Source organism: Dipodomys merriami, unplaced genomic scaffold, assembly GCF_024711535.1.
Source record: "Dipodomys merriami isolate MVZ:Mamm:240054 unplaced genomic scaffold, mDipMer1.0.p SCAF_19, whole genome shotgun sequence".
NCBI lineage: Eukaryota > Metazoa > Chordata > Mammalia > Rodentia > Heteromyidae > Dipodomys > Dipodomys merriami.
The window spans coordinates 28285160-28303778 of NW_027203270.1; the positions used below are offsets into that span (position 1 = coordinate 28285160).

Genomic DNA, 18619 nt, shown 5'->3' on the forward strand with positions numbered 1-18619 from the left:
TCAGTAATATATCACTTTGTTTTATGTTTTAAGTATTTCTCATAATTTTTTTTCTGAGATCCAAAATGTAAAGAATGTTTACATTACACTACGAGCCAATCCTTTATTAACACTAGTTAATACTTCTGATTCCTTCTTAGAATTGTGAGTCCACTGTGGACTCAGGGTCTTATTCCAAGCCTGACCAGTATAGTACATCTTATGCCTTCATCCTAAGCTGGCCTCAGCCTTCTAAGAGCTAGGATTTTAGGTATGTGCCACCTTGTCCTGAGGCCTGGCTTGGAGTCTGGGCTATTGAGACCCTGAAGAAGGAAAGAGAGTGGGGGTGGGAAGGAAGGAGGGAGGGAGGGAAGAAGAAAGAAAGAAAGAGGGGCTGGGAAGGTGGCTCAGTGGTAGAGCACTTGCCTTGCATGCATGAGGCCCTGGGTTCAATTCCTCAGCACCACATAAGAAAAAAGAAAAAAGCCGGAAGTGGTGCTGTGGCTCAAGTGGTACAGTGCTAGCCTTGAGCTGAAGAGCTGAAAGACAGCACCCAGGCCCAGAGTTCAGGCCCCATGACCGGACCCAAGAAAGAAAGAGGGAGAGAAAGAAAAAGAAAGAAAGAGAAAGAAAGGAAGAGAGCAAGAAGAAGGGAGGGAGGGAGGGAGGGAGGAAGGAAGGGAGGAAGGAAGGAAGGAAGGGAGGGAAGAAAGGAAAGAGGGAGGGAAAAAAATAAGAACAAAACAATATCAACTGAAGAACAGTATAGTGTGAAAGCCAAACCTTCCTGGAAATGGATGAATGAAAAGGCCATGGAGTGAAGTCCAGCCTCCAAAAGAATGCAATTTCTGTCCTTGCTGAGTATTTTCTTTTATTTAGACATTTATTGAGTTCCCTATATGCCAGATTGTATCTAAATTGTTAGCACAGATGATTAAAAGTTGAGTGTCTGCCCTTGAAGAACTCAAAACTCACCAAGGCACTTACCTTTTTATACAATGCAGAGATCTATTAGTGAGACATGAGTTATCACCACTTCATCCCACGTGTCTATACCAGACATCATCAAAATATCCCGGTCCTGTTTTCTTAAGGAGTATAACAACCATAAGAAAAAACACAGAAGTTCATGAGCTCTATCCTCATTAGCTTAAACTTTATTTCTAAAGGAGATTCTGCTATTATAGACCTTTGTGTGGCATCATTTCACACAAATTCTGAATACTTGGATCCAAATACCTTTTTATAACAGTGAGTTTTAGCAATAATAAGATTTTTAAGTAATTAAGTAGTTAAATTTGTTTATGAATCTTTTCCCTCTTCATTCCCAATGTTCCAGTCAATCTAAAACAAGCTTGAGGGGTTCTGAATAAACTGATACACACACACACACACACACACACACACACACACACACACACACACACACACACACACACACACACACACACACACACACAACCAATTTACCAGCTTTTTTATTGTAAAAGTTTAAATCATTTTAAGTCTCTTCTCCAAATAAATAGTACTCATTTTGCTTGCTCAAAAAGGCATCAGTTTTATGTAACTTTTTGTTAGAACTTGCCTCTGTCTTTGATAGCAATCTCTTGTTAGACAATTCTCATTACACAATAACACCCCTTGGTTCCACTCTCTATTAGCTCCTGACCAACCACACCATAGAAGAGACAGGAAGCAATGCCTCTTATTTGAGCTCCATTAAACACTTCAAGACCTAATGAAAAATTTTGAACAAAAACAAAAGCTACATACCCCGACATAGTAAAATCCACACTTTGAGTTTTTTTTTTTAGAAAATTGCATCATGGAAACATCTATCTAACACACAAATAAAGCCCATGCAGGAAATAAAGGGAGAAATATTCTATAAGTGTGATCTTTTAAAAGTGTCCTTTATTTTTTAATATGTTTCTAAAACCCACTTTGCTAATGGATATTCATATTTGCTATGTAGTGGGAAAGTGACATATGGGAAAATGGATCCAGAATTTCAGCCCTACTCCTTCTGTGATCACACAGGAAACAAACCTACAAATGGGTTTTAGCCACCATCTCTTATTCCCCCGCCCCCACCCCTTGCAACATTAAAAACTGCCAAACACCACCCAGGAACGGATTTCCTATTTCATCATTTAAACCCATTATCTTGTTTCCTTACGCTCTTGCCAAACTGGTTTTCCTCCACTTACATTTCTGAGACATAATGAGGCTAGATAACAGGTCTAGACTGTTTGTATAAATAGACAGCTGGGTCCTAAAGATGCAGCAGAGGACCCAAAGCCAATATTCCTCTTTTTATTTTTCTTTTCCTTTCACTGCCTTAACTCCTCTGTAATCCTAAAGAGTCTGTCCAACTCCAGAATATTTAAACATAATACTTTGTGTGTGAAAAAATGCTCAAGTCTGGTGCCAGTGGCTCATACCTGTAATCCTAGATACTCAGGAGACTGAGATCCAAGGATCAAGGTTTTGAAGCCAGCCTGAGCAGGAAAGTCTATGAGACTCTATTTAACCATCAAAAGTAGTAAATAAATAAATAAACAAATAAATAAAATTCAAGTACTAGAGCTCTAGCTTTGAACAAAAAAACAACCTAAGGCCCTGAGTTCAAGGTTTAGTACCAGAACAAAAACAAATAAAATAAAATGGAACTTATTTACTGGTTTTGACATCGGCTGTCCAATAATGGTGAGGCAAAAGACTGTCAGTTTCATAAAGAAAAACAGAGTGTCTTATGTTCAGTTGAAAATTGTTCTTTTCCTAACGAAATTGGAAAACAACTAGCTACATGCCACGTGAATTGAATGTGTTCTCATGCCCAGTGAGAGTTAGTTCTTAGATCTGTCATTTTGCATACATGATGATCCAGGGAGAAGGCACAGGGGCAAATGGGAGGTCTTTAGATTTGTTTCTGAGGATTTCTTTCCCATCTAAGCAGAGCTGTGGAAAGTGGAAAGTCTCCACCCAGGCCTCCATGATCCATCTCCCCATGAACAGTCTGGAACTTTATTTTGTTAAATGTCAGGCATTGGGTCACTGATTTACAGAGTAAGATTTATCTGGAAATGACTGTCAAGCTTGGTGGGTAACCAGGAGCGAAAGATGATGTTATCTCAGAGAGTTGCCATTTAGTGACATGCCCTAATTACAGTTATTTAGGTCAATGTGTCCACACTTCATCCTCCTAAGTGTAGAGGATGTTGATGACATGTCTGCAGCAAGCTGCTTATGATCATTAATGGTAACTTTGGTACAACGTAGGCAGTGGTGGCTGAGAGGCAAGGCAGGTAGTAGAACATTTGTGGTAAGTTCTAAGTTGTTGTGATTTGGCTATGAGGGCAGGAACGGCAAGTAACTAATCTAAGATAGTGGTAATGTAGGGGTAAGTCTAAAATTCCCAAAGTATGTTTTGCATTGTCATTTCGATGGAAATCTTGTTGCTCATGAAGTGCAGGGGAGTGGGGGAGAGGGGAGGTGGGACGCGGGTGGCAGCTGTGTTTCCCAGTTAAGGCCCAAACTGCACTATCCTTCCCCTACTTTTAAGAAAGAAAAAAATAAATAACCTTCAAATTCCAAGCTTTGTCTTTCATCTCTGCTCTTGGGGCTTTGGGGTAGTGCCACATCTGGTGGTGGTTTGTGTAAAAGGAAATTATATATATATAATAGTTTCCTGTTTGGTCATTTAAACCTATCCCTGAGCTAGACAAAATTTAATCCACTTCACCTAACAGCTGTGTCCTGTCACCAAATGCCAAAGAAAAGCTTTGCAGATCCTTTGACCCTATTGTTTTCATTTATGTTAATAGTCAGCAGCTTACCAATAATGGAAGCAATGATATATTTCTTTAGAGCTAGGATTGTTTCTGAGTCAAAGTTGTCATTGTCACTGTCTCCCTTTTGTTTGTTTGTTTGTTTGCACTAGTCCTGGGGTTTAATCTCAGGGCCTGGGCTCTGTCCCTGAGACAGAGCTAGTGTTCTACCACTTGAGCCACAGCTCCACTTTATTGGAGATAAGAGTCTCACTGACTTTCCTACCCCAGCTGGCTTGAACATCAATCCTCACACCTCAGCCTCCTGAATAGCTATGAGTACAGGTTTGAGCCACTGGTGCCCTACACTCTCCCCTTCTTTTAATCATTTTTGTCATTGTCACAATTCCCCTCTTTTAATCATTTTTTGAGCCAAAAGGAATAAATTTCTTTTATTCCTGAATTTAAAAAAAAGATTAATAATGTAAAATGTTTAGTATAGTTTTTAAGTCCAATAATTCAATCTTAATAATACTTTAAATTGCCTTTTTTCTAAGTTAGCTTTGGTTCTCAGTGGGGCCAAGCTTGACAATCTTGTTTGTCCTGGGAGGTTTTTATGAAGAATTAGTTTGTTTTGGTGCCCACATTGAGACTTGAACTCGGGGCATGGGCACTGTCCCTAACATTTTTGGCACTCTACTACCATTTGAGCCACAGCTCCACTTCTAGCTTTTGTGTCTGTGTGTCTGTGTGGTTAATTGGGGATAAGAGTTTCATGGACTGTCCTGCCTAGGCTGGCTTCAAACTTTGGTTCTCAGATCTCAGGCCCCTGAGTAGCTAGGATTACAGAGGTGAGTCACAGTTGTTCAGCTTGTGAAATCTTTTTTTCTGTCATTTACCACAGCGGTGGGCAGCTTTCTCCTCTCTAAGCATGACTATTTGTGGTACTATCTGACAGACCATTTATGACATTATTTCTCCATATCAGCTTCTCTTCCCAGCAAACACATCATACTCTTCAAGGACGAATAGTTACCAAATCTGTGTGTATATATCGTTTTGTTTTTGTTTTTTGTGTGTGTATGTTTGTCAGTTGTGTGGCCTGAACTCTGGACCTGTACGCTATCCCTCAGCTTTTCAGCTCAAGGCAAGCACTCTACCACCGAGCCACCTTCCCAGCCCCTGTATATTGTTTTTAAAATATTTTATTATGGCTGGGTGCTGGTGGCTCACACCTGTAATCCTAGCTACTCAGGAGGCTGAGATCTGAGGATCAAAGTTCAAAGCCAGCCGGGGCAGGGAAGTCCATGAGATTCTAATCTCCAATAAACCATCAGAAAAACTGGAAGTGGCACTGTGGCTCAAGTGGTAGAGTGCTAGCCTTGAGCTGAAGAGCTGAGGGACAGCACCCTGGCCCAAAATTCAAGCCCCACAACTGACACATACACACACACACAAAATTATCTTAAAGCAGGGTACAAAGGACTTGCCACTCAACAAAGTAGTTTATGAATACAGTGTGTCTTGATGAATATATATCTGTATCTATAGATATAGATACAGATATATGGAAAAAATCCATTCTGTAGCCACCAGTTGCTTGTACTCTAGTCCCTTAAACTTATTTCAGTTTCTTTTTCTTAAAGACATTAGGGGTCTCCACCACTGGGGCAGGGCTCAAAGAGTAGAGTACTTACCTAAGAAATACAAAACCAAGAGTTTTATCCCCAGGACCACACATTAAAAAAAGATATTAGAAGTGTGTAGATGCTTGAATGTTTATAATATTACAAAAAAAGGCATGGGCTGCAGCCTGTTTGTATAAAGGGAGCTTTACATCCTTTTTTAAAGTGGATATAGGGTAAAACATACACAAATATAAACAAAGACTGTATATTATCTACAAATTTCAAAATATTTACTACCAAGCCTGGCATGGCCACAATGTCTGTAATCCATGTACTCACAAGGCTCTGACAAGAGAACTGAGAGTTTGAGGCCAGCCTGGCCTATATAGCAAGACCAAAAAACAATAGCACCAATCATTCATAGATAGATAGATAGGCAGACAGATAATTTATAACTTACTACTAGTCTTTTACTGTAATAGTTTGCTATTCCCTGGCTCAGGCTACCATTATGCTAAAGTTTTAAGCTTTATATTTTGAGCAAATAACATTCTCTATATCTTACACATGAAGTCTCATTAGTACATTCTCCTCTACCAAGGTAAGTTATGCTCTATTTATTCTAATTTTCTATTATACTGAATTAAAGATCAGAAATATTTTAGATACTCTTATTCTGGTTCACAACTCTGGCTGACTTTAAAAATCATCTGGTGAGCTTTGAAAACAGTTTTGCCAGAAAGAAAGAGAGAGAGAGAGAGAAAGAGAGAGAGAGAGAGAGAGAAAGGAAGGAAGGAAGGAAGAAAGAAAGAAAGAAAGAAAGAAAGAAAGAAAGAAAGAAAGAAAGAAAGAAAGAAAGAAAACAAAAAAGAAAGAAAGCAAAAAAGATAAAGAATAGAAGGAAGGAAAGAAAGAAGGAAGGAAGGAAAGGAAGAAAGGAAGGAAGGAAAGAAAGAAAGCAAAAAAGAGAAAGAATAGAAGGAAGGAAGGAAGAAAAGAAAGGAAGGAAGGAAGGAAGGAAGGAAGGAAGGAAAGGAAGGAAAGAAAGAAAGAAAGAAAAAGAAAGAAAGAAAGAGAAAATAACCAACCTTTTTTGGGGTTGGAGGCATGACTCAGTTGATAGAGTGCTAGCCAATGAGCAAAAGCAGCAGGTACTGAATTCAAGTCTCAGTCTCTGACAAAAAAAAAATAGTTTGGCCTAAGCCTTTCACCAAAAAGCCTGATTTCACCCATCTGAGACAGTCTGGGCATAGATGTTTGTCTCACATGCTCTTCAGATTATTTTACTGGGTAGCTAAGTCTGAGAAGCCACATCCTATACCACCCAAATGCCTATTTGTGGATAAACACTTAACACATATTCTCTGTCCATTGTCTTCACATTTTTTTCTCTAGAAATACAATAGAAATGCATAACACAAATGGCTCTTTAATTTCAAGACAGCAGTGTGACCCTGGGAAACTTTAGCTGAGACAATTTTGAAATATGAAGAGCAGACAAAACAGATCACACAGAGCCCAGAGAAACAGAATCTGAAAGATAAGAACTGAGAAGAGAATATTGAAAGGAAAAAAAAAACTCAGAATTTCAATACACAAATCACTGAGTAGATTTCTCACTATCTGGGTGAGTGTGCCTATTTTCAAAAGTGCTATTAACATAAACAGAGCAGTAAATCTGGGGCACCATGCTTTTTTATTTTTTTCAAAGTTGTTAAGAAGAATTATATTAGTGTGCAGGTGTCACACGCAGTTACTCAGAATCAGAAAGAGGGCTGATGGGGGTTAAAAGATCTCCAGCTATCTATTTTTTGTTTGCAACCAACCACGTCCAGGCTGTTTCTTCAATACTTCCTCTTGGTAATGAAGAAGGTATTGGCTGGGGATGGGTCGGGCTTTCCCATCTCAGCCTAAGCCTGCAAGATTTGAATGTGCCCTGGTGTCCGTCTCCCTGACCCACAGCAGGTACCCAGGGCAGGAATCTGAGCGTGAACAACAGGTAAGGACTCTATCAAATGAGGATTTGACCTCAGACATTTCTCTTTCCAGCTGATTTCCTTTTTCTCCGTTTACTAACTAATCTTTTCACCCTTCTCTTTTATATTTTTCCAAACTAGCAAGTGCGGAGGCAAGACACATCAAAACAGAGATGGGAAGTGAAAGAGCTCTCGTTCTGGACAGATTAGCAAGCAATGTGGCAAAACGAAAAAGCTCAATGCCTCAGAAATTCATTGGTAAGAATGTAAACCCTTTTCCTGCTGCTGCTAGCAGATAGTTTAAATGAGATAACATGTAGATGCTTATTACACAGCCTCTTCCTAGCTCAGCTTCTGTTGAAACAAGGTAATTGGTTTCCATTGTACATATTTTATCCTATGTGGTTCCTTTCGATGGCTCTTGTACATAGATTGAAGATATTAACTACAGAATCTTAACCACAGAAGAAGGGGAACATTTGGTATCCAGTTGCTTAAATGGAATAAGTGTTTAAAATGCCATTCCTTCCTCTTTGCTCTGAATGACATATGTTGCCTGAATTTATGCAGCTTGTACCAGTAAGATGTTGCAGATCAGCATCCTTGGATCTATAAGTTGATTCTGTTATCATACTTAAATTTTCCTCCGGAATTTGGTTGAGAACTAGCTTAACAAAAACTGCTTGGGCAAACATCGATTGAACTAACACGGCATTATTCAGTCATTTATCTTACCAAAGTTATTTTTTTTTTTTTTGCCATTGGTTTTCACATTGTCAGAACCCACAGCAGAATGAGATGACTAAGAAATAATTACATTCATTAAAGTGTGAGGACTTCCACATGGCAAGGATATTTTGCTGTACTCTCCCAGATGTTTACACACATATGACCATGCTATTTAAAATAGATTTGTGGCTGGGACGTAGACAGCTGAATTAAATGTACTGTTTTATTATAAATGTACAGTTGTATTATAAGTTGAAAGTTGGTAATATCGAACTAAAATAGTTATCAGGCAAAAATAGACCTTCTTCAACACCCGTATTTTAGAAATCTGTCAGTGTCTTTCCAAATCTGCTAATGATATGTCACTTCAGTCCTTTTGACTTTATTCTTTCTGATGGCTTTTATAGATATCAAATGGCTGCCTAGTTTTTAATCTGGCTAGATTCTATTCTGATCTAGCTCATGGTTTTACAAGCAGACATTCTATGTGAATTATAGAGTATATTAAGAGGAGCCAAAGATTTCAAAATTACTCAACTTGGTATTTCTGATTACTTACTTCATTTTCATTAGCTAGACGTTTTTATATGCTCTTAACTGCTTTAAGAATAAATTGTGGGGGCTGGGAAGGTGGCTCAGTGGTAGAGTGCTTGCCTTGCATGCCTGAGGCCCTGGGTTCGATTCCTCAGCACCACATTAAGCAAAAAGAAAAAAGCCGGAAGTGGCACTGTGGCTCAAGTGGTAGAGCGCTAGCCTTGAGCTGAAGAGCTGAGGGACAGTGCCCAGGCCCAGAGTTCAGGCCCCACGACCGGACCCAAAAAAAAAAAAAAGAATAAATTGTGCCAAGCACCAGTGGCTCCACCTGTAATCCTAGCTACTAAAGAGGCTGAGATCTGAGCATCACGGTTTGAAGCCAGCCCTGGCAGGAAAGCCTATGAGAGTCTTTTTTTTTTTTTTTTTTTTTTTGTCAGTCGTGGGGCTTGAACTCTGGGCCTGGGCGCTGTCCCTCAGCTCTTCAGCTCAAGGCTAGCGCTCTACCACTTGAGCTATAGCGCCACTTCCCCTATAAGACTCTTATCTCCAATTTACCACCAAAAAAGATGGAAGTCGAGCTGTGGCTCAAGTGGTAGAGCCTTTTGGAAAAAACCTCAGGGACAACACCCAGGCCCTAAGTTCAAGCCCTAGGACCAACACCAAAAACAACAACAACAAAATTGTGTTAGAATAAAGTTAGTGTGTTACAGTTTAAGAAGATTCACTCCTCCTGACCACCTTGTCTCCCCTTACTGAGAAATGTCAAGGGACATATGGCAACTTCTATAGGAAGGTTGGGCACAGCAGATCAGTCAGCCTTTTTTTGGGGGGGGGGCGGGTCCGGTCATGGGGCCTGAACTCTGGGCCTGGGCGCTATCCCTCAGCTCTTCAGCTCAAGGCTAGCGCTTTACCACTTGAGCCACAGCACCACTTCCGGCTTTTTTCGTTTTGCTTATGTGGTGCTGAGGAATCGAACCCAGGGCCTCTGGCTTGCAAGGGAAGCGCTCTACCACTGAGCCACCTTCCAAGCCCAGATCAGTCAGCCTTCTGAGACATTGTCTTAAAGCATTGCTGATGTATCATTTAACTTTTACTCATGTGAAGAGATTCTGACTGGCATATAAAAGAAAGTATGGATTATTATTCTACAATTTGAAATGAACTTTAATTGGGGAAATGTTTTGATTCTAGAAATGGCTGAAGCTGGCATGGGCAGGAATATGGGGAGAGATGGGCAAGGAAAACTGAGAAAAGTTTCTTCATTGCAACATATTGAAATCAAATGCATTTGGTCCAAAAGACCTAACATCTGAAAAAGGGACCTAGTTTTCCTGGCTGTCTTAATCCTATAGTCGAGCCCAGAGCCCTACTTACTACAGGCAAAGTTGCTTTGGTATTTTCGTGAGTTCCAAATGCCACCTTTTAATTTTCTAGCTCCACGAAGTTTTGCTTGTGGCCTCAAAGATCAGTTCAGTCCAGTTTGTGGTTACCTTTTCTCTATAAGTCGCACCCCTCCACCATACCAGTCTTGGAGGTACTAGTTTCTCCCACCTTCTGAACTATCACATTTGGTGTTGGAATCAGAAACCTAGCAGAGTTAGCTCTTGGTTGAACTGATGTAGCAGCTTCAAGGGCCAAAATAATGGGGGTGGAGGAATGGGGAAGGGGGTCTTTTGGTTTCCTGTAAATTGTATAATACATTTAGAAGATTAGCAGATTCAAAGCCACAGAGACTCAAACTCCATTCTAGCTCGGTCATTCCTTAACTATGTGTGTTTAACCAAATCACACGACCTTCCTGGGCCTCTCTCGGTAAAAGGAGTGATGAAGTGACTAGGAAGGCTACCCCCCTCTATAAGTGCATAAGATGAATTAAAAACCCCAGGCAACGCTGCAAATACCATTTTGTGTTGATAGAGCTTGTGCATTTAACTCTAGGTAAGTTTTCTCTCAAGATTCTATAGACAGGGCATGAATATCATAAACCATTTCATGTATTGAGGAGGGTCTTTTTAACTGGAATACTCAGGGCCTGGAACATGTTACTGTTACAAAAGTGCACTGCTACTGAACTATTAAACCTCCTTGCCAGGATTGTTTTTGTTGTTTTTGTTTATGTGGGGTTTATGTGTGTATGTATATGTTTATGTGGGGTGTGTGTGTGTGTGTGTGTGTGTGTGTGTGCCTGTTCTGGGGCTTAAACTCAGGGCCTCGGTGCTATCTCTGAGCTTGAGCTTCTTTTGCTCAAGGCTGGCACTCTACCACTTGAAACACAGCTCCACTTCTGGCTTTTTGGTAGTTTATTGGAGATAAATCTCATGGACTTTCCTACCTGGGCTAGCTTTGAACTGCAAACCTCAGATCTCAGACTCCTGAGTAGCTAGGATTACAGATGTGAACTATCAGCATCCGGCCTGTTGTTCTTGTTTGGGGGGGAAAATACTATTAAATCTAAGAATCTTCAAACAAACAAACAACAGACACCTGTTGCATCAGCTCAACATCTGTGTACTTTTCGCAGGACTTCCCTGTGTGACTTGTTCCCTTGCTCCTGCATCTTCTTCTCCATTGGAATGGCTGAGAGCCCTTAATCAGATGCAACACTGTTCTTACATCCCAAAACCATTGTTTAAAAGATTTCCTATAAAAGAAACCCCCACTGAGCACCTATAATCCTAGCTACTCAAGAGACTGAGATCTGAAGGTTGAGGATCAAAAATCAACCTAGGCAGGGCTGGGAAGGTGGCTCAGTGGTAGAGCGCTTGCCTTGTATGCATGAGGCCCTGGGTTCGATTCCTCAGCACCACATAAGCAGAAAAAAAAAGCCGGAAGTGGTGCTGTGGCTCAAGTGGTAGCGCGCTAGACTTGAGCTGAAGAGCTGAGAGACAGCGCCCAGGTCCAGAGTTCAGGCCCCACGACCAGACCCAAAAAGAAAAAAAAAAAAAAAAAGTCAAACTAGGCAGACAAACCTGTAAGATGCTTACCTCCAATTAACCAGCATAAAGCTGGAAGTAGAGATGTGGCTCAAGTGGTAGAGAGTGTCAAGCAAAAGCCAAGCAAGAGCATAAGGCCAGGCTGGGAATGTGGCTTAGAGGTAGAATGCTTGCCTAGCATGCATGAAGCCCTGGGTTCGATTCCTCAGTACCCCATAAACAGAAAAAGCCACAAGTGGTACTGTGGCTCAAGGGGCCAGGTGCTAGCCTTGAGCAAAAGAAGCTCAGGGACAGTGCCCAGGCCCTGAGTTCAAGCCCCAGGACTGGCAAAAACAAACAAAAAGAGTATAAGGCCCTGAATTCCAGCTCCATGAGTATCGTGTGCAAGCATGCGTGTGCAAGCATGCACGCACACACACACACACACACACACACACACACACACACACATCATTGAATCATTTAACTGAATCCGTCTGTGATAGGAAACTGTTAGGTCGGGGGAAGGAAAAGAAGAATGTGATTTGTGACACTGCAGTGTTAAGGGATGAAGTAACATAACACATACAGAACTAAGATTTTCCTCCCTTATCCCTTTCCCTCCCTGCTCCCTTCCCTCTCCTTTATTTCCCCTCTTTCCCTTTCTTCCACCCCCTTCTCTCTTCTCTTCTCCTTGGCACCATTTTCTGACAAGCTTCTGCTGCCTGCCAGGGAAGTGGCACTGGGTGAGCTGTGGAGAATGAGTCATTCCCTTTCATCCTTGCTCAGGCTGCACAACACTCCCACCTGGCTGGCCCTGACCCCTTTGAACTGCAAGGGCAAAGGTGAAATCCCATCAGTAGGTCAGCCTGCCCCTTCCTTGGCAGACAGAGGAGATTAACCAGTAGGTAGCTGTTAGATTCATTAGAAAGAAGGTAGAAAAGAAGGACAGATCAGATTAAGCCTATATCCATTTGTAAACTCAAAAACTTATTGACCAAAACAACAACAATAACAACAAACACATATGGACATGTAAGAGTAAAGTAAATGACCCTTGTAAAAGAAAAGCTATATTTTTTTTCTTCTTTTCTTTTTTTTTGTGGCAGTACTGAGTTTTGAACTAAAGACCTTCCACTCATTAGACAAGTACTGTGTGTGTCATGTGAGTCATAACCCCAGTCCTGGTTTTTGTAATAGTTCTCGAAGAAATTTGTATGGCTTTATGTCAATAAACAGAGGCTCACCCATCATCATCTTTATGGTATCAGGATAATTTGGTTCTTTCTAAAAGACAAGAACTTGTTTTGCACATCCTACCCCTTCCAGAAGGCTGCCTATCTCTGAATCTTGTCCTATAACTTGTATAACTATACATGAGGCCATCCTCATCCTGGAGGAGGAAAATGTAGCTCAGTGGTAGAGGACATGCCCATGATGTCCAAGGCCCTAGGTTTGATTCCCAGCACTGCAGGGAATGAGGAGGAGAAAAATATTTCTGCATTTTGTGTTTCCTGGGTTTTGTTCCCCCGCCCCAATCAAAGGCCACAGATATACAATGCAAACCAAAGTGGTGGACACCCCAGCTTCTCCTTAATTTTCTGCATCAGTTTATTAAACAAGGTTTTCACACTGAAAAGAGCATGAAAAAAAGATCTCCCTCAAGCATGGTAAATATGGCAGTGAGGTTTTGACACTTTAACAAGCGCCATTGGCTCTCCTTGCGAGGGAACTAGTGAGAAATCACACAGCAACAGAAAGCAGTTTGAATACTTGGTTTTAGGAGCAGAACATAAAGAGTAGGGTGGTACATGCCTGTAATCCCAGGGCTGGGGAGGTTGAAATATCTCATGATGTTCTAGGCCATCTTGGGCTACCTATCTCAACACCTCCTTCCCAAAAGAAAGCAGGAGGTACCTTCTCCCACCACTTCCCAGAGGCTTGATGTTCACGAAAGCATTGCAGGGCAATTAGAAAACTCCAAAGCTGGGTGGACGCCGGTGGCTCATGCCTGTGATCCTAGCTACTCAGGAGGCTCAGATCTGAGGATTGAGGTTCAAAGCCAGCTTGGGCAGGAAAATCCCTGAGGCTCTTATCTCCAATTAACCTCTAAAGAGCCAAGAGTGGAGCTGTGGCTTAAGTGGTAGTGTGTTATCTTTAAGCACAAAAGCTCAGGGACAGTGCTCAGGCCCTGAGTTCAAGCCCTAGTACTGGCAAAAAAAAAAAAAAAAAAAAAGGAAGGAGGAGAAAGAATAAACTCCAGGAGGGGTGGGGGGGAAGAAAACTCCAGGGAAATTTGTTGACCCAGAAGGAAAGAGGACCAAACTGGAGAGTCACAGCCAGAGGTGACAGAGCAGGACCAGACCTAAGTCTACAAGGTGAAGACTTTCTTTTCCTCTCCTTGGTCACCAGAGCAGTGCTTGTCACATGGGCCAGGGAGAGGTCTGGACAGTGAGGAGTCTGGTCACTGAGTGCTAGAGGTAAGAAACCCTTGGGGATAGTTGCTGTGTCCCAAGGGTGTAACTGGTTGAGGAAAGAACTGTCTTCCTGTGATCTGTCAGGACAGAAGAAAGCCAATCAGCCATGGAGTGCCTCACAGAGGACAGAGATTTCTGAAGTACCACAGTGTGGTCTCCAGCTCATGTCTCCATGTCCCCCCTCCCATCCCCCCGCCCTGTGGCTCTCTGTGCTCAGTCCTCTTTCCGGCTGCTGCACAGTGTTCTGTGGTGAACAGAGACCACTGAGGTCTTAGCTCGAGATCACAGCCATCGCCATCACGGGACGCTTCCATTTCCCTGCTTACTTGCATTTTTTCTTTTTCTTTTTTTCTTGTTTGGATATGGGCTTGCAGGAAGGCTGAATAATAATAGAGGTAGGAAGTCACCATATGAAATGGCAGCAGACATATTGCAAGAGCTTGAGAAACTTAAGGACTTAAAGAAAACCTGAATACTATCCCATGGTGGTATGGACTATACTGTTTATCTAAGGTCAAAATATTTTGCCTCCCTCAAAAAACAAACAATGGGCTGGGAAGGTGGCTCAGTGGTAGAGCGCTTGCCTTGCATACATGAGGTCCTGGGTTCGATTCCTCAGCACCACATAAGCAGAAAAAAGCCAGAAGTGGTGCTGTGGCTCAAGTGGTAGAGTGCTAGCCTTGAGCTGAAGAGCTGAGGGACAGCGCCTAGGCCCAGAGTTCAAGCCCTACAACCGACAAAACAAAACCAAAAAACTTTCAATAGTTCCCAATGGAATAAAATCCAAACCACTTACTTACCTTTTCTAAGTCTGGCATTTCAGCCAAAGCCAGCCAGGCTTCTGCTTCAGTACAATTAACTCACTTAACTACTCCCCACTTCTCTTTGATCTTTTTCCCTCCTTCCTGCCATGCTAGGAGTTGAAACCAGGGCCTCATGCTTTACTAGACAAGTGCTCTGCCTCCCAAACTATAACCTCAGCTCATTTGGGTTTTTTTGGTCTTTGGTTGTTCTGTTTTGTTTTTTTTTTTTTTCCTTGGTCAGTCATGGGGCTTGAAATCTGGGCCTAGGCGCTGTCCCTCAGCTCTTCAGCTCAAGGTGAGCACTCTACCACTTGAGCCACAGTGCCACTTCCAGTTTTCTAAGGGGTTTATTGGAGATAGGAGTCTCATGGCTTTTCCTGCCCAAGCTGGGTTTGAACCATGATCCTCAGGTCTCACCCTCCTGAGTAGCTAGGATTACAGGTGTGAGCCTGGCTGGTTATTCATTTCTGAGTTAGGGCTTTAATAACTTTGCTTGGGCTGGCCTCCAACTTTTAATCCTTCTTCTTCTACTCCCACGTAGCTGGGATTACAGGTGTGAGTTACCAAACCTGGCTACTCTTCTCCACTTTTGTGCAATTCTTCTTTCCAGATTCTCATTCTGGATGCCCTCCCCCACAGCTGCCCTTAGCAGTATACATTGTCCACAAGCCCTTCCCCAGGTTCCTCCCCCGGCCAGTTCCCCTGATGCACTGCAATCATGTGCAATAGCCATCGTCACTACCACCTCTCCTGACAAGGAAACTTCAAAGAAGAAACATGAATATTTGCCCCTCTTTTGCACCGCCTATTCAAGAAAGAGTTCTCACTCTCTCATCTGCTATACGCTTTGTTCCACCATGAAGCTAGCAGTAAGGATGCTGCCTTGTGATACAATGTTGTAAGTGCTTCATCTATCTGTCTATTGGACATGCCCAATGGGAAAAACACACACAGAGACATACAGTTGCAGCTGCTCAGCACCCTCCTCTGCTATGGAAACCACCCCAACAGAGCATCTGGGAGTGGTTGGGCTGGGCCACCATGGGCTGCCACAGGCTGCCATGGGCAAGGAAGCTGCCAGGAAATAGCTGTTAACCTCCCCACACATGCTGAGACTTCATTCACCAACTGGAGGACCTTTCTGTGCCTGTGGTTCTTCATTTGAGAGATGGTGGTCCATGCCTTGAAAGGTATGAACCTCTGAGGCCTGATAAGAATGAGATCCAATATGCAAAGTCTCTAGGCCAATGTTAGGTGCTGAGAAATATAAAGGATCAGAAGTGGATTCGGTAGTGGATCTTGACTTTAGATCCTGAAGACACAAATCTGAAGCTACATGCCCAGTATGTTGATTCTGGGCATCCAACTTGGCAGAAGCCAACAACCAAAAGCCCTAGCTACATTGCATCAGTTCAGATTGGCAGCTACCAAGGCCTGCATATTAGCAAGTGGCATCTTTGAAAGGATTCACAGGAAGAGAACAGCCCAACCAGGCAGCCTTGGTTTCTAAATTTAGGACTTACTGTTGCCTTTGGTATTTTCATTGGAAGAAAACTTCTATTCAGCCTGAAGTGGGTACCATGAATCATTCAAAGGCATGATGTGATCTGCCTCAGGGCTGGACCAGAGGCTCTGAGAAGCTTTGGAAGCAGTTAGATTCTTGTGGTTTGACTAACCTTTTTTTTAATGAGTGTGTTACTAAAGAAACGTGAGCTGTTGGCTTTTCAATTACTGTAGCTTACCCTTTCTGGGTTTCATATACATTGAGTCATGTGTCGACGGGTGACAGATAATCATCTCCACTGCTCCAGTTACCGTAACTAGAGATGAAAGGATCTGATGATGGAAGGTCGTGCACACTTGAAGATCTGAGGCACTCCCATCTTAACAATGAGCTGCGGTCTCTGTTCACCAGGGAACACGATCCTGTGTTTCCAGTCTTCCATGGCTTTGTTCTCCTCTTTGCGTGTTGCCACTCACCACTTTGGCACTCAGCTATTTTCTGGCATAGGCTTTAGGCAGTATGGATTTGAATTTGTAGGCTTGGAAGAAAGGATGAAAGCAGAGTTGATAAAGTGCCCACCCCACCCCAGAAATTTTCCATAGCCTCTCTGTTATGTGAAAAGATAAACAGATTTGCAAACACTCCTGGGTATTTAGAGATTTTAGCAGAACCAGCTACATTGGGAAATCATCAATAAACTCAAAAGGAACCAAATCCCATCACTTCTGTGTGGCATCAGTGGAAAGAATATGTGTGACCATCACTAGCTTTCCAGTCTCCTTCCTCTAAGCCATCTTCATCAAAGATATATCCAAACTGGAAGTTAAAAATAAGAACCCTTGATTACTTTGGAAAAGATATACATTTCTGTAGCTTCCTATTGAGTGGCCAAGAGAGGGTATTTTAGTTTTGGTTATTGTTTTTCCTCTTAAGTATTTGTCTAGAAAATATCAGGTTGAGGAGCCAGGTATTATGGTGCCTATCTATAATCTCAGCTACTCAGGAGACAGGAGGATCTTGAATTCAAGACCAGCCAGGGAAAAATTAGCAAGACCCTATCTCATAAACAAAATAAAAATTTTTTTAATGGGGAAGGTGTGGAGTGCTGAAGCAGTAGAGCACTTATGCTCAGGGCTTTGGGTTCAAACCCTAGAAGTACACAGAAATTAAGAAGAAGGAAGGAAAGAAAGAAAGAAAGAAAGAAAGAAAGAAAGAAAGAAAGAAAGAAAGAAAGAAGAAAGAAAGAAAGAAAAGAAAAGAAAGAAAAGAAAGAAAGAAAGGAAGGAAGGAAGGAAGAGAAAGGAAGGAAGAAAGAAAGAAAAAGATTGAGAGAGAAAGGAAAGGAAAGAAGGAAGGAAGAAATGAATGAAGGAAAGAAGGAAGAAGGAAGGAAGGAAGAAAGAAAGGAAAGAAAAGAGGGAGAGAAAAGGAGAGTGAGAACAAGAAGAAGAAAGGGAAAGAGAAAAACAAAGCAGGAGCTGGAAGGGTGGCTCAGTGGTAGAGTGCTTGCCTTGCATGCATGAGGCTCTGGGTTCAATTCCTCAGCACCACATAAGCAGAAAAAGCCGGAAGTGGCACTGTGGCTCAAGTGGTAGAGCACTAGCCTTGAGCTGAAGAGCTGAGGGACAGCACCCAGGCCCAGAGTTCAAGCCCCACAACTGACAAAAAAAAAGGCAAAAAAAAGGAGAGAGAAAAAAGGAAGGAAGGAGAAAAAGAAGGAAGGAAGGAAGCAAGCAAAGGAGGGAAGAAGGAAGGGAGAGAGGGAAAGTGGAAGAGAGGGAGGGAGACTCAAACTGTCAGATTGAGTTTACAGTAATGTGGATGAAGGATAAACCCACCTGATTAAATTAACTCTAGCTGACCTCTGCCTTCAGTTACTCAGGGTTCTGGTTTGTTGTCTTCTGGCCCATTTCTCTTACATTGTTCTTAACATGTAGTTATTTGCTATGTGTTTAAACTTAAACCCCGTGGCTGGCTATTCAAATGCCCATCATTTTGCCCCACCATGTGTAATTTTCCCCCTACTATTTTCCAAAATGCAGGATGTAAACTACCAGAAAGCATACAAGACATTTAAAAACATTCCAGCCAGGTGCTAAAGGCTCATGCCTATAATCCTAGCTACTCAGAAGGCTGAGATCTGAGGATCACAATTCAAAGCCAAAATGAGCAAGAAAGTCCATGAGACTCTTTTTTTTTTTTTTTTGCTGGACGTGGGACCTGAACTCTGGGCCTGGGAGCTGTCCCTCAGCTCTTCAGCCAAGGCTAGTGCTCTACCACTTGAGCCACAGTGCCACTTCCAGCTTT

General features: G+C 42.2%; 1 protein-coding gene across 2 annotated transcripts in view; it reads left to right on the top strand.

Annotated features, from left to right (window-relative positions):
- Ikzf3 (IKAROS family zinc finger 3) overlaps nt 1–18619 on the top strand; it is a 92335-nt gene that overhangs the window by 63023 nt on the left and 10693 nt on the right. The window contains exons 1-2 of one of the 2 annotated variants that reach the window (XM_070028121.1): nt 6273–7376; nt 7495–7611. In XM_070028121.1, the coding sequence (XP_069884222.1) occupies nt 7527–7611 (85 nt within the window). In that variant the 5' untranslated portion in view covers nt 6273–7376; nt 7495–7526. Of the gene's footprint in view, nt 1–6272; nt 7377–7494; nt 7612–18619 lie in introns of those variants that run through there. The other variant, XM_070028120.1, reaches the window with a different exon arrangement.